At 41.5% G+C, this 17071-nt stretch overlaps 1 protein-coding gene across 22 annotated transcripts in view; it reads right to left on the reverse strand.

Moving 5' to 3' along the window:
- Positions 1 to 17071, reverse strand: part of CADPS (calcium dependent secretion activator) — a 438674-nt gene that overhangs the window by 84326 nt on the left and 337277 nt on the right. For 14 of the 22 annotated variants that reach the window (XM_077325018.1, XM_077325013.1, XM_077325016.1 and 11 more), the window contains 2 exons: positions 3622 to 3768; positions 441 to 596 (listed from right to left, as the gene is read on the reverse strand). In XM_077325018.1, coding sequence (XP_077181133.1) covers positions 441 to 596; positions 3622 to 3768 — 303 coding nt within the window. The remainder of the gene's footprint in view (positions 1 to 440; positions 597 to 3621; positions 3769 to 17071) is intronic. The other 8 variants (XM_077325020.1, XM_077325022.1, XM_077325029.1 and 5 more) reach the window with 1 other exon arrangement.

Below are 17071 nucleotides of genomic sequence, written 5' to 3' on the forward strand. Positions count from 1 at the left end.
CTGCCTTGCTGCTATAGACATTATGGTTCATTTTATATATTTACATAACCTTTTTAGAAAATCTGTCAGCAAAATTAGTCTCAATGGTCTCAATCTTTCTCATTCAGCGCCACCACATAACTAAGTTTGCCCCAGCTTTTCTGCTAGGTAGAGGTACAAGGGAAAATGAAATTGATTTCTTACTAAAGATTTATTGTGACATGAGGGTTTTTTGTGTGAACTGGAGCCTAGAGCCCTCTCCATCAGATGTCAGAAGTGCACACATGTAAGTGTGAGTACAAATATAACATTACAAAATGAGACACATGGTTTGGATCAGAGTCATAATGAGGGAGAGGTGGAATCTTTCTCCAGGGGCCCTGCGTATGATCATAGCGGTTAGAATTGAATTGACACTTATTGGTGCAGGTCCCTCTTTGGATCCAGTTGTTCAGACTTACCTTTTCACACAGGACTCAATCATATCACTAGCCATAAGTTTTAAGCGTTGCTCTAGGTGTTTCCCAAATTCTTCCTCGGGCCAATGTAAATCCCTGATGAAGGTCTGTAAGGCATCCAGTTTCCAAAACAGATCTTCTGATGTTCCTGATCCATTGCTGGAAGGAGGAGAAGGAAAATAAAAACGACAGAAGTTACAACCTGTATCCTGGTTTCTAGAAACCTGATGTGGAGATTGGTTTTGCACATGTAATGGGACTCAACAGTGGTTAGAGACGTAGAACAATGCCAGAGAGAATCTCCACCATCAGGGTTTTACCATACAAGCCGTAGCCAGACAATTTTTCTAGTCTAACTAGCAGTTACAAGTCTTTCCAGATCAGACAGGTATAGACGTTCATCTGCAAACAGTGTGTATGAGCAACATAAACAAAAAACGAAACAGCCTTAGTCAATAACCACAGTGGCTTGTGTAGTTATTGAAGTTAAGGCTTTACAATATGGAAGGTAATTTCTCATTGATAATAACCACCATACACAGTTGTATGTGGTTATTAAGGTTTTGGATTCATGCATTTAAAATCCCCCCCAATTATATGTTATAAAAGATTTGTTTTCTTCCTTCTGCCCCTTGCCCGAGACTTTCAAGGGAAACAAAACAGTGCTAACAAGTGGTGAGCGAGGACGCGCTTTTTGAACAGCTGAAAAGAAATCAGGGTAAGGCAATTGATCGATTAACACTGAGAGATCCTTTTACATGTTTCAAAAAGGTTTGGCTCCATTGACTGTTCCACCTCTTTTCAGTCTGGAATTGTTTTTGAAAGATCAATATATTTGCCAAGGCCACTGTAGGATTTTATTTTTTTTTTAAATCAGATTCCTTTGGTAGTGCAGGATATCTTACCCAGATCTTCTTGGACACACCCCCTCTGGTTGCTTATTAGAATTCTCTTCAGCTAGAGTAATACTTTATACCTTTACTTATGCAGGATATGACACATGCTTTGGTTTGTGCAGAGAAATTATGCATCTATTAGCCTCTCTCCTTGTCTCGCATCCCTCCCCCCTAAATGATGATGACCAAGGAAACTTTTACCCCACTCCTCGCATACCACTAATGCTAACACAGGAATTTATTATATTCACACACCATGCATTGCCAGGTCATGCTGACATCGTCTATAGAAACAAAGGAGAAAGGGTATTTCTATTGGGACAGATGCCAGCTGCATTGAGTTAATGCTACAGAAGAGCTAAACGCACACGTGGCTACTGCAAGGTGAAAACCATACCCCCAACATGCCAAGAGCGTTCCTTTGAATCCTGTGCTCCCCAAAGTAATTATTCAAAGAATGCACCGAAGCAGTTGTAGGAAACAGACATCTATATAAGGGTGTTAAAACACTGAAACATATCCTTAATGGGCAGAAGAAAGCTGGGGTCAATGAAAAGATAGAGAATCAAGCATTTTCCTTAATGGCTTGTTAACCAAAGATGTAGTAGGTACCCGTTCACTAGCACCATTTCTGTTTATTTTGATTTCAAACTATACTGGGAACAATTACCTTTTTTAAAGAAAAAAGAAAAGCTAATCCCTGCTTTTGGAACAGAGAGTGTTTTTGTTTTAAGCAATTAGATACCCAGGAATGCAGTCTTTGTTATTACAACATGATGACACCCATCTGGTTCCAGAATTGTCAAACAAAAATTAGTCTCTGGATTATTGTATGCTTCCTATTTGAAAAGCTCACTGGGTTTTTATACATGGAGAACAACGGTCCGTGTTTGCTTTCAACCTGGCGAGCAATGACTGCTCCTTTGTGACATTTTGAGCTGTGAACCCAAATTCATGCATTCACAAGTATGTTCCATTCAAGCTGTTCAATTAAACTTACAAGAGAGCATCTTGAGGCTTGAGGCCTTGATTCTTATCTTTTCAAAACAAAACAAACTCTCCCCCAAAACCAAAACCAAAGTTCACAGAGCATGCACAGAGAGAAAATTAAATTCTCAGTTAACGGTTTACACTTCACTGCCTAGTCTACCCTGCAACAAGTCAGCTTAGCATGAATATGAGTTTCATTTCATAGAAAAAACAAATGTCAATATTTTTTTTCCAAACAAGGAACTATATATTTTTAAAATTAAAGCCAACAAATCCATCAATTTGGCCAACAAATCATTAATCCTGTTTTCAAAATCACAGCAGTTTAATGGAAACCACAGATAGCGGGAAGTTTAAATAGAGATTCCTGTTCCTGGAATGATTGATCAAAAAAGTAATTCATGTAATTTTTAGACTTCAAGTCTGCAGCCCTGTTTATAATGGTCAACACATAAAAGGAGAGATGGGAAGCCAGAAAGCCTGTAAATATCCCTAGAATGAACTCCATCAGTTGTATCAACTGTGGAGTTTGTCAGGGCCAGCATAGTACAGTGATGAGAGTGCTGGACTAGATTCTGGAAGACCCAGATTGTTATACCCGGTCTGCCCTGGAAGCTTACTGGTTGACCTTGGGCCAGACACTGTCTTTCAGCCTAGCTAGGGTTGTTTTTCTCATGAGAACAAAATGGATGAAGGGAGAACACTGATGTCAGTTGCTTTGGGTCCCAAGGAAGGAAGGAAGGAAGGAAGGAAGGAAGGAAGGAAGGAAGGAAGGAAGGAAGGAAGGAAGGAAGGAAGGAAGGAAGGAAGGAAGGAAGGTGTTTGAGGTAAGTAGGCTCTAAGCGCCATTGCCATGCACCTCAAGGAAGGAAGGAAGGAAGGAAGGAAGGAATGTCACTAGTAGGGTTGCCAACTTTCTATTTCAAGCTGAATATTTTCATGTCATGGAGATAAATAACCAATAATTGCTGCAGCTCAAACTGATGTTAAAGGAGCAATTAGAATGGCCTGTTTAAAGGCTAGCAACTTTAGCTGCAGTTCTAGATTATGTCGAAGCACCCAAGAAGAACAACGTAGGATGAAATCTATTTACCAGAAACATCTGTTAGAACAAGGATTTGTTTCTTTTTTGGAAATCAAGCAGGAACAGGTGGGAAACGTTGGGTTTTACCATTAGGTATCCATTAAGTTTTTTTTTTAAGGCCATATTTGTATGTTTAATACAGAGAAATAAACAGTACATATCCATGCCAAGATTACTTTTGATTTAAATGAGATCTATTGAACTGAATACACACTCAGCATCATATATAGCAGCCATCCATGACGGTGCAGAAAAGGTAGGCATTTGGGGGATGCCTAGTGGGATGTTTACTGGCAGATTTGGAACTTTAGGGAGGTTCACATTTGGTAGATTCACATTGGGCAGATTACTTGTTAAACTCCTGTGGAAGAAACAGACAGAAAGAAAAAATACCATCACGGTGACAATGCAGATGCAGCAGAAGCACGGTGGCACTCATAAACAAATCTGCAAGGTTCACAACAAGACAACAGTCAAAGACCCAACCAAAAACATTTCAGGGAGAAGCATGAGTATGGAAGGCTTAAGAGAGTGGGATTTGGGATGGGAGGAGGGAAGCAGTCTGCAATTAAAAAAAAGTTGCTTGAAAAAAACACAGAGCAAGGACAAGAGAGGAGGGAAGAAACATTTATAAAGGAGAAAATTAAAAACATCCATACACAAGAGCGTAACCTATGCTTCTGGGTAACTACTCAAACCATGTCAACTAGCTTCTCGTTTATCAGGAAGAAACACACTTGAATTACCCAAATGTAGATTGGAAGGATGCAATCAATATAGCTACGTGAACAGATGTAACAGGAATACTTAAAGGGTGTTCTTTTTTTTTAAGATAGGGATTAATCAACATATATAGAATCAGAATGTCCTTTTCCCAGACAAAACATTTTTTTTTTGTTTAGACATAGACAAAAGTATTCCGTCTGTATTTCAGCAAATGAATAGGCGGAGCCTGGAGATCTCCCAGAATTACAACTCATTATGAGACTAGAGAGAAAACAGTTCCTTTGGAGGATGGGCGCCATGGCATTGTGCCCCACTGAGGTCTCTCTCCTTCCCAACCCCCCCCCCCCATATCTTCAAGAGTTTCCTAGCCCACAGCTGGCAACCCTATGACTGAAACAAGCACCGGAACTTATATTATGGTTGGAACCCCAATTCAGTCCCAAACATTGCAAGCTAATTCCAACAGAACTTGTCACTCCCAGTTAGTAGTAGTAGTAGTAGTAGTAGTAGTAGTAGCAATGAGAATAATAGCAGCAGCTAAGCTCCAGAAGAACAGCGTTGCTTGGAACAGCAAGAATCCTGTGAAGATATCATTGCAGTTCCTAAGAACTTGGCTATATCTTGAATTGCAGAACACCATCTTTTAGTAAAAGCATCTGACTGCGAGAGTGAATAATAATAATAATAATAATAATAATAAAAATAATAGTGCAGATATGATAATCAGAAACAACAGAAGGCTTGTAGGGTGCTCTGCAATTAAAGAACTATATAAAATTAATAATAACACTTTTAATATATTGGTACACACTGAGATTTGTGTACATTTTCAACGTGACATGCCTGCAATTGCCAAATATTCTCTATGACTAAAAATGGAAACTGCATCTGCGAATCTTTCCAAGAGAGCAGAATTATTTGTTCAGCATTGTCCTGGAGCGTTCAGCATACTGGAATCAGCAAGTCCTTAACAACAACGCAAGAAGTTGTATACACGTATTCCCTTTTCACATCAGCATCCTCTATCACCATAGGTTTATACTGTGAATTATCAGCAAAGTAATAGTGGTTCTGGGCCTGAATGGAGCAAATCTGAACAAGAACCTGGGTGAACATGTACAGCTATATGAATTACTCCCAACGGGCTTCAGTCCAATTGATTGCAAGGAGTTTTGAGAGGACATGGATTTCCCCTAAGTTCTTCCTCTTCCAGCAGTCCCTTTTAATTCTCAGGAAATGGATGACAGGTGCTGTGGAATTCACATGGGCAAAAAGTAGAGCAGAGGGGAGACTGCAGTGAGGAGACAGAAGTAAAGCTCTGAAAGCAAAGCTCTGAGACAGAAGGAACAGCTCACAGGCCCAATTGTCCTCTTCCCCCTTGTAGTCTGCCTCTATAAGAAGGATTCTGTTTGATTTACACACATATTTGAAGAAGCTGTCTTTTGGGCATTTGGTTTGTTTTGCTACAGCAGACTAACACAACTACCCCTGATGCTTTGAGAAGATCTAAGCTGGTGTATGAGATCATACAGGGAACAGGTGTTCCATTAAATATATGGCTTTCACATCATTAAGGGGTTTATATAATTGGTCCTGAATATACTAAATAAATGACATATATTCTAGATAAAATGCATGATGGAAGAGAACCTAAGTACGTAATGTTCTTGGAGAGGAGTGACGAGTAGAGTGCCTCAGGGATCCGTCCTGGGCCCTGTGTTCAACATATTCATAAATGATTTGGATGAAGGAATAGAGGAGGTGCTTATTAAATTTGCAGATGATACTAAACCGGGAGGGGTAGCAAATACACCCGAAGACAGAATCAGGATACAGGATGATCTTGACATGCTAGAAAACTGGGCTAAAATGAAAATGAATTTTAATAGTAAAAATTGTAAAGTTCTGCATTTATGTAGGAAAAATCAAATGCATCACTATAGGTTAGGTGAAACTTGTCCTGGCAGTAGTATGCGTGAAAAGGATCTGGGGGATTTAGTAGACCAAGCACTCAACATGAGTCAGCAGTGTGACTCAGTAGCTTTAAAAGGCAAACGGGATTTTGGGCTGTATTAAAAGAAATATAGTGTCCAGATCACGCTAGGTGATGTTACCACTTTAACTCCGCTCTGGTTAGACCTCAGTTTTGGGCACCACAACTGAAGAAAGATGTAGGGAAACTGGAGCGGGTCAAGAGGAGGGCTAAAAAGCTGGTGAGGGATCTGGAGACCAAGTTGTATGAAAAAAGGTTGAGGGAGCTTGGTCTGTTTAGCTTGGAGAGAAAGAGACTAAGAGATGATACGTTAACTATCCTCAAATACTTGAGGGGCTGTCATATAGTAGATGGAGCAGAGTTATTTTCTATTGCCCCAGAGAGTCAGACCAGGACCAATGAGTTGAAATTAATTCAAAAGCAGTTTTGGCTAAACATCCGGAAGATGTTCCTGACAGTTAGAGTGGTTCCTCAGTGGAACAGTTTTCCTCGGGAGGTGGTGGGTTCTCCTTCTTTGGAAGTTTTTAAGCAGAGGCTAGATAGTCATCTGACAGAAATGCTTATTTTATGAACTTAGGCAGATTGTGAGTGGGCAGACAGGAAGGGATGTGCCAGTGTTTGTCTCTTGTGGCCCTTCCTGGTGGCCCTTCCTGGCATACCCAGAGAATTTCTAGTTGCCACTGTAGGATGGTAGGTGAATTTCTTCCAAGCCATGCTGAACTTTTGGTGGAAGGATAACTTGGGCATGAAATAGCCTCATATCATCTATTTCTGATACAAGACCACCTGCCCATTTCAAGAGATGTGAAACTCTTATCTGTCCCTCTATATCATCCATCACACTAGGAGATTAGTTAGAAAATTCCTTGTAGTTGTATTCAAAACGTAAATCCCATTGCCCAAATACAAAATTATATGTCACACAGCCCAGAGCTAGTGATTCACATTTGGAGGCTTAATTTCTTATTTTATTAGCATCCACGTTTTTTTCTTGTCAAAATTTAACTAACACTCAAGAGGCTATATCTTTATTCCACTCCGTGGTATAAATAAAAGCCTAAGGGGGGTGGGGGTGGGCTCAGTCCAGGATAGCTTAAAGGGGCCAGCGATTGGCCCCAGGCCCCCGGACTGACAAACAGAGGAGCCAATCGGAAGGTGCTTCGCCTGCTCTGAGACCTGCGCCGAAGCCGGGGACTCGCAGGGGAGGGGGGTGGGTGGGGGAGGCTTCGACATGCCAGGGGAGGCTTTGGTGAGCTGAAGCCGGGGACTTGCGGGGGAGGGGGGGCGGCTAGGGGAGGCTTCGGCGGGGGCGGGCTGCCCTGGCCCCTTCAAAACCCGTCCTTATGGATAGGCTTTGAAGCCTAGTATGGTTTATATTTTAGAACTGGTTGAAATTGGTCATGGCAGGGTTTGGGCAGCTATCGATTAGAACCCAAGGAAGTGACATATACATGTACAGAAGAGAATTTTGTTTGCTAATGGAACACTGAAATAATTCTGTCAGTGCATGTGATGCTGGTTACTGCATACGTGCTACTTCTGTGGATCCCTGTGACTATTTCAGTACACAAACACAGAAATAATTCAGACTTTTGCAGTGAAATCTATGCTTGAGTATTCAGATATACGTTTGTCCATGACTGCCTTTGACTAGTCATTTACATTTCACATCTCCTTGGCAATCTTGAACTCCATTTTATGCCAGGAAAGGCTATGCTCTCTGGGACAGCAAAAATGTTAAGATATTTATTTTGTTTTGATGTATTCTCTCTGTATGGAATGTAGTGATTCTTAGATCAATAGAGAAGCTATCAAATTAACAGAGTGATTATTATTACATTGACATTTATTCTGGTTTAAATAACTGAAGAAAAAGAAATTATTAACATGTTTAGTATGTTGTAGGAAACGGAGGGAGCAATCCTAAGCAGGTCTACTACCCAGGCCTATTCAATGGAGCTTACTCCAAGGAAAATGTTCTTAGGACTGAGCTGTTAGTGCTGTGATTCTATACACCTTTACTTGGGAATAAGACCTGTCGAACAAACTTAGACTTGCTTCCAAAGTAGATTTACATAGAACTGTATAGCAGTAATATTATCTGTGCATGCTGAAGGGAAAGGAGTCACATCTTCCTTCTCTGTTCCTTCTACCTGTTTGGGAAAGGAAGGTGATGATTGTACAGATGACCACTCAAAGAATACCAGTTACAGATAAGCAACCTGTTTTCACTTTTTCATGGTCTCTGAACCTAACATTGAGGGATAAAGGCTAACAAGATTATCTGCCTAGAAGTGGGCACCAGGAATGTTGAACATCCTGAACGACGCAGAAAAGGTCATGGTCTTAACTGAAGGCAGAAAATCATAACCCCATGGAGGTTCAAAGAATGCATCGATTCCTGTGTTTCAGAGGCTGGGAAGCAGATGTGAAGGCTAGGCCTTCGATTCAGAGGAAACCCCAAAAGATCATATTTGGTAGAAAAGTGATGTCTAGTGCAGTGTTCCCCAACCCCCAGGCCTTGGACCGGTACTGGGTCATGGAGCCCTCGGTACCGGGCTGAGGCAGGGGGGAGGGAGGTGCGGGTGCCGGCGCGCCTCCCTCCCTCCTGCAGCACGGTGCTCACTGCACTGGGAGCGATTGGCCAATTGCAGGACTACGTGATCCTATGGATGTGAAGGTTGGGAGGGTTTAAGTGCAGAGTTCACTGGCTCTTGTTGATGAGAAAACTACAACTGGAAAGTAATTTCTATTCAACAATGCTTAGATCATAGATCGCTAATGTCGCATATAGTTTATCCATGTCTTTGATAAGGATCAGCTGAAGGTCATATGCAGGTACTGGTGGTGTCACAAGAACACGTTGTAAACAGACCACCTGAAACACAACAGGCAGGGTGAAGAGTGAAGGCCATTCCGCACAACTTAAAAGTAGCCGAAGTCTTACCCTTTGTAAACGCTATTAATTTCACATTCCACATGACGTTGTAAACAAACCGCAAAACTCCCGCCAAACTCCAGCAGCAATTGGAATTTTATAGCACTTAGGGGGAAATGCAGAAAAGTGGATTCCCCCCGAAAAAAACACATTTCTGAGCACAAGCTGGAACACATCAGCAAAGACATGTGCATTCTCAAAATAGTGGTAGAAAGAATGTCCCTCCCTAGCTCTCGCCCCCGAGCTTCTGGAGATGCAATTGCCATTTGTTCCCCCTTAAACCGGCAAAAGCAACGAACAAGCAAGGCTTCTTCGACTGAAGTCCCTCCACAGAAGTGCTTAACAGTAGAATAAATCTCCCTTCTGCAATTGTCTTTCCGAGCACAATACAGCCCCTTGTTCAATACTGCCTGTAATTTCGGCCAGAAATTGCGCTCATGGGGGGGGGGGGGTTTGACTTGAAGTGCGTGTAAACGATCAAGCACCAGCTTCTACATCAGTGAAAAAAGTCTTTCTGAGACAATGAATGAACAAATATTCGTTGCTACTGGTGTTTTGGGGTTTTTAAAGGGAAAGGGGCTTTTCGGGAGCATGAACACAACAGTTCATTTGCTGTTCTGTTTGATTGATAGCCAGGGGCGGGAAGAAGCATGGAAAAATATTGCCTCCTTTGTTGCGATTCTGGCGAGACCGGAAACCTGTGGGGAATGAATAGACCGCTACTGGGACTTCAATATTCCACTAGAATTGAAGGTATGCGGAATGACAGAATTCCACTGTTAAATATGGTGTTTCTGCATACTGCAAACATTTAGCAACATTGGTCCTTGTGCGGAATGGTCATGAGTGTTCTTAGGTGAAGAGGTATGAAGCTGAAATGGCAGCTAGATGGAACTTCAGAATAGAGTGTACTAAACATAGGAAATGTAGATGAAACAGTCCAGGATGTAGGCCACTACAGGTATATAGATCCAATTCCAGTTGAAGCATACACCTGAAAGCATTCCCATGTACAGATTGCCTAATGACTGGGTTTCTGGTTATCTGCCTCAGGGTGTCATATGACAATGCTGGAAACATCCTCCAGGCCACTAAGTTGAGGACATCAGCATCCAGGATGACCTTGTTTTGCTGTTACAAGATCAGTGGCAAAACAAGAAATGTTGCCCTTGAACAGCAGAAGTACCTTGGTAAACCAAAGTTGACTTAGCCTGCAGGGAATGATTGTATTGCAGTTTGTACAACAGCCATGTTTTTGTTCATTTTGGTGATGGCAGGGATGCGAAAGAAGAAAGCATTGCTCATGGAATGTCCAAGGCCTAGTCTGGTATAGAATTTCTAGCAGAAAATTGAGATCAACACTTCAATGGCTTATACTGGTGAGATATTCAATATTCCATGCATTGCTTCAGAATTGAGAAGTGGGGCGCTGAAGAAATCCAACTCACAGAAACCATTTGAGTAAGGTTATTAGTGATTATTAGTGGGCTGCCTATACAACATGTTCTGGATCCATGAAACACCAGGCACATGGATATCTACAAAAAAGGGATTTTCAGCACCACAAAATTGCATTTACAAATAACCTCCATGATAGAGATTAAAAAGTGATATGGTTAGCCAATTTCAGTTGGTGATAGAATCTGTACATTTTCAAGTTGACTGTGAAATTAATAGGCAGAATTTTCTGATATGTTCATTCACAAACAAAGTTTCTGCACAGGCTTCTGAGTTGCGTTCTTATAGCTGGGCTGATTCCGATCCTTTCCTGAAAATGGAGTTCATTTTCTTTTTCAGACCAGAATTCTGCCTGATTCATCCTAGATTTCTTCCTCTTGGTCTTCCCAGTCTAAATTTTATTGAAGAGGCTGTGTTTCAGTTCTGGACTTGACATTCAGTTGTTTTCACTGTTAGAGTTCTTTTCATTGTAACATTTTATGTGGTTAAATAGCAAGATGCCTGCTTTGTCTCTCCCTGTAAGTGAGCATTTGTGAACGTACTAAAATTACGATTGGTGACAGCTGATGAGACAATCGCTTCTTCTGGATCTAAAGTCTGTTTCATGCCATTTAAAGCTGGTATTTAAACAAATTTATTCCTATGGTTGTCATAACCCTGAAACTTTACCATCGCCCCCAAAAGTTGCATTAAGTCACATCACGTCACAATCCTCCTGACGATCCTCTGGGAATCAAAGTCAGAATGATGGTTTTGTTTTGACCAAGTGCAAAGAGACAGTGATTTTTCTGTTCATACTGCTCAGAAGGAGCTGCTTTCTACTGACTATAGTCCTCACGACACTGATATCTTGTTGGCTGTTGGGTAGTAGTGCAGAAACTGGAGCGAAAGCAATGTTGGCAGGATCCCTCACCTCATGTGACTGTGTACATTAAAGCAGCCTGGGAACAGATTTCACTTGCATATTCAGTGTTTTGGAAAACGGTGTTAGGGCTGCTGTCTTGCTTTGATTCATTTTCCTTGTACAGTTTTGCCCACACTTACCAGCTGTGCAACCTTTTCGAGAACAAGTGTGCCCATCTAGATGAGTTTTGCAGTTATTGCAGGGCGTGTGCAGGAAAGGAAAGGAAAAGAAAGGAAGGGAAAGGAGCAGCATATTTACATGGGATTTGAGGAAATCACTGGTGCTTGCACTGTTTATCTGTATGTATGGATTGTGTTGTTTCTAAGGTACTATGCAGCATCCTAGCAATCAAAATATTTGTCAAAACTACGTTATCATACACAGCCATCTGCTTAGGTTAAATAAAGGGCGATATATTTCAGCCTTGATTTGTAGACAGACATGTTGCAAGATCTGTTCTAAAAGACTCTTATGTTGTGATAGGAATTCTTGGCCTCTGCAAGGTAATGAGATCCCATCCACCCAATTTGATCTCGTGACTCAGAGCAAGACGGCAGAAGGCTCAACCAGCCATATGGGTGCCCTGCTCTCCACGTACAGTCAAAGTTGAAAACTTTTGTTGACTCATCAATGAAAGATGATATATTTGGTAATAACTGTACATTATTTGGAGACCCCGAGTAATACTTGGGAGAGAAACCACCAAGAAGGTCTATAGCCTTTATGCAGCCTCTGAATAGCTCTTGCCTTATAAATCCTATGGGGATGCCATAAGTAGGTTGCAACTTGATGGCACTTTTCACCACCAAGGGCTGGGGCTTAAAGGTAAAGGTATCCCCTGTGCAAGCACTGGGTCATGTCTGACCCTTGGGGCGACACCCTCTAGCGTTTTCATGGCAGACTCAATACGGGGTGGTTTGCCAGTGCCTTCCCCAGTCACTGCCATTTACCCCCCCAGAAAGCTGGGTACTCATTTTACCGACCTCAGAAGGATGGAAGGCTGAGTCAACCTTGATCTGGCTGCTGGGATTGAATTCCCAGCCTCATGGGCAAAGCAAGGTTGACTTACCACTCTGTGCCACAAGAGGTTAAAGGCAATAAATGACTATTTGTTAGGAAGGTATTCCATAGCCGGGAACCAACACAGAAAATATTCTTATGTTTGACTCATCTAACCTCTATGTTTGGACACCTAGAATAGGGTCTCAGATTTTAAGGAATGGTGAAGTTCATAAGGCCAAAGCTTTACCTGAAATTAATGTCATCTCTGCCAAGTTGGAAAATGTAAAAAAAAAATTACAAATAAATTTATAGTACAGAAGAGATAAGAAAGCTTAAAGAATTAACTGCAATTTGTGCATGGGAAAAGTAGCTTGCTAATGACCATCAAGAATATGCCTCCCACTGGGATAGAGAAGAAAGAATCCAATACATCCACATTTGAACTTCACATGGCATAGCCATCTGGGTGTGTGAGAGAGAGAGAAAGAGAGAGAGAGAAACATATACAGATGAGTATAAAAATATGGGGAATAACCCAGCTAAAGTTAAGTAGGTTTTAAAGGGAGAGTTAGGAATGTGAGGATTAGGAAAAGGAGATTTCAGAATATGCTTATATCTGCAGTTGAAATCAAGGCTATTTAGCAGAACTATAATGGATTGTACTCATGAGGATCACTGATAAAGGTAGCTCGAATGGCATTTTAAAAAGCATCTTCCCCACAGAAGACTTTGTATAGAGGGTATATGAAGAGTATATCAGTTGAAATCATTGAAATCAACAAACCTTAATTTCATTAAGAAACAGACATGACTGTTCAAAAGCAATAAACCATTAATCAGAAGAATCTTATAAACCAGTGGTCCCCAACCCCCGGTCCGGGGACTGGGACCAGTCCGTGGATCAGTTGGTGCTGGGCCGCAGCTCCTCCTCGTCCTCCTCCCTGGGTGCTGCCCTGCCACTCTGCCGCCGGCTCACCTTTGATGCTCTCCAGTGGACGCCATGATTGGGGCTCCCCCTCAGCATGGCACTATGCAGCTGCTGCTGGCAGCAGGAAGTTAGGGGCACCAGCGGGAAAGCAAGTGGAGCAGGGGCTCAGGTGGCGGCGACATCCCTCAGCAAAAGACTACCCCCCCTCGGGCCTCAGTAAAATTGTCAAGCATTGACTAGTCCCCAGTGATAAAAAGGTTGGGGACCACTGTTATAAACCATATATTATATGTCCCAAAATAATTTTAGTGACTACAATCCACAGCCTACTTGCTCCTGATTAGATAATAGAACTGAGTAGATAACAGGAAAGCTGAAGACTCTGCTTCAGTGTCCTGCACATTCTTAAACATCAAAATTAATCTAAAACCATGAGTTAACTGCATTTCTTATCCATACAATTTACTATTATGACAATCATCTACAATATACAACTTTATACCCTACATTTTAAAATATATCTCTGACATAAATATTTTTATAGAAGAAAAGATTAAGCATTTTGCATTATTGTACTACATTCCAGTAGAAGGACAAAACCTTTCTCATAACCCCCCCCCCCCAATTCCCATTGGTATATTTTGGTAATCTTTTAAAAAAAAGAATATATAGGGAAGAGCAGGTTGCTTACCTGTACCTGGTGTTCTTCAACTGATTCTGTTCAGTCATGCATATAGTAACTTGAGTTTTCTCAAAGTAGTTATCAGGACTGTAGCTACTCATAGTTATTTCTAACACTAATTTCTTGCTCTTGAGGAAATTAGCCCTTACCTAATCCCCCCAACACAATTAAAGCTACATCCCTGTTTTCTTTATTAAAAACACGCCCCTGAACTGACCTAGGTGTAAACTGCACGGAGCTTTTATTCCAACCCCAGATCGATTCAGTCCCTGCCCTCTACACAGAATGCGATTTCCGTTTGGATTTGGGGTGATTTAAAATTTCCTTCTGCAGCAAGAAGGATTGATCTGGAGTGACCCTACCTTTATTGTGCGATATCTTAGAGTGCTTTTAATCCTGAATATATTATAAAATCGCATTGTTTTGAATCTGGGCTCTCCTCCGTGGTAGAGGACCCATGATTGGCCACAGGTGGTCATGTGACAAAATTGCCTTAAAGGAAAAGCCCCTAATTTCTCTCAACTTCTGTCGGTCTTGGATTTTTTCTCCCTTCTCTGCCTTTTTCGATCTTCTCCACCTCCCCTCCAAGAAAAGAAAGAGGCTCCCTGCTTGGCTCCTCTCCCCCCACCCTTCAAGAAAAGAAAGAAAGAGGCTTGGCTCCTCCTCCTCTTCTGAACTACCCTAACCACGTGCAGAAGACTTTCCTGTTTCAATGGGGAGGAGGGGGGGAGAGGAAGACCCGAGGGGGAGAGAGGAAGACCCAAGTTCAAAGCGATCTGAATTCAACAGGATTGACAATGGAATAAACAAAGTAAGTGCAGACTCTGCCCTAGTCAGGCAGGCCATTCCATCACATGGGAGCCACAATGGAGGATACTCAAGTACAGGCAGCTCTTATGACACTCTGATGATTATTCTGTATTGAATGTATTGCTCCCGTAACTGAACGGCAAGAGTGCAAAGAGTCTTAGAGTTCATGCTGTTATGCTTGTTGATTAAATATCTGACTTTTATCAGTCACTGTTCAGACTGACACCATGTAAGAAGTGATGAAAAGCCTGTACTGAAAACAGGCAAAGGCTACAGTATGGGCCTTGGGTTGTAATGATCATATGGTTGCAGCACAGGACATCCCATCCCTATGCTGTGTTCATGGTAATGTTGTCGGAGGGAGAGAGCTGCATAAAGAATATTCTTTTGAGGAGCTCTCTGCTTTTAATTACAGCAACTGGAAGAAAAAACCCACAAGAAAGAACCCATAAGAGCAGGGGTAGTCAAACTGCAGCCCTGTAGTCCATGGACAGAAAGAAACATCATTCAGGACCTTCCTTGGGATTAATGAAATGGTTAACACTCCTATGTGTGTGACACAGTCCCTGTCCTTCTTAAGAACTATGAATCAATACAAGATTATCCTGAGCTGAGAAGAGGAAAAAGGTTTAGTGGCATTCTTTTGTACAAATATTGATACCTCTTCTTAATGGATAGATTGGGTCCTCTTCTGTATGAGTGCGAAAGCCTCTTCCAAAAGGATAGCATAGAAAAAAGTTGTTTTGAAAGAATTGTGTTACACAACTTCTACTGTGTATTCTGTGTAATCCATAGTTAGGGTATTGGATAGCAGCTGTATGTGCTTTCAATTGTGGTGCCATTCAATCGGACCTTAGAAGAGCAACCCAACAGATCTGTAATTCTATACAGGCATAATATTTTGGAAATGATCCAGAATTAAAATCAGGTCCATCACTATCAAAAATGACAGATTCAGCCCATGAGATGGGGAAAGAGCCATTATATATTGACAAAGCTTATTCCCAAATAGTAGCTCTAAGATAGGAAGAACAGTTTCTTCTCAATTAATAAGTCTCAGAAAGTAACTATGAGAGTCTACTCGAAGTTCCTCAGCCCAGTGAAGTGAATAGAGAGTGTTTTACATCCAAGTGCAGACGAACGGAGAAGTCACAATTAGTTCAAAGTCACAGAGTACAGAGGTGGAAAAACAAAGAAAAAGACAAAAGTGCAGCTCACAACTTCCAAGGAAAGGCCTAAGTGATGCTGACGCTAAAGAAGTCAAAGAAAAACTGAACAGAAATGCATGGCTTCACCTACTTAAGTACATGTACAACTGTGTCTCTTCATGATGAGTAGAATCAATACCACAAGAATCTCTTAAATCTGTGCAGACTTCAGTTTCTGTATTTGTGATGCACTGAGACCACAACAAAGAATAATTGCTTGAAGCTGAATCTATAAAATAGATATCAGAGAATTCCAGGGGCCTTTACTAGTCATCTGTCAATGAAACATGGGTTTCCCACTCCCTTCTGTGTTTGTGCAGGCACTTCTGACCTCTGAAAAGATAATTCCTGGATTTGTGGAATCTGTGCGGAGGAACACCAATGTTTGTTAGGGGTCTGGAATGAGGAAAGAAAGTTCCACAAACTCTGTTCTGCTAAGAAAGGGAGCAATTTCAACACTTTCACCCTTCTCACTGTAGCCTGCCACCCTATATAGTATCTATGTGGCCCCCATGATCTTGGAAATGATCCTTCTGAGGTTGTAGAAATACAGAAATATGGGGAGAAATTCTCTGTGTGCTCTATGTACAGACAGTTGGATAGAAGTCTAAGTTTGTATCATGACCAGATTTTGTTTCATAGACTTACCACTGCATTTCATATGATCTTAGGATAAAAGAGTAAGTTTCTTATCTGCAACTGTTCTTCAAGTGGTCATCTGTGCAGTCAAGCTGATTAGAAATTTAGCATGGCCAGATCTGAACAGGAGTGAGCTTATAGAGCAGGCTTTCTCAACCAGGGTTTCATGAACCCTTGGAGTTTCTTGAGGGCCCTGGAAGGGTTTCCTGAATGGGTGGGAATTAATTAATTTTGTATATATTTATTAAATTTTTAAACATTTATCTGGTGAGATGATCATAAATAGTCATGTTGACCTCTCCCCCCTCAATGACCAATGATGGGTCTGGAGGGGGTGAGGACCCCTGCTGGGCATGTACACAGCTATGCTTCCCAA

Source organism: Paroedura picta, chromosome 3 (genome assembly GCF_049243985.1).
Source record: "Paroedura picta isolate Pp20150507F chromosome 3, Ppicta_v3.0, whole genome shotgun sequence".
Taxonomy (NCBI): Eukaryota; Metazoa; Chordata; class Lepidosauria; order Squamata; family Gekkonidae; genus Paroedura; species Paroedura picta.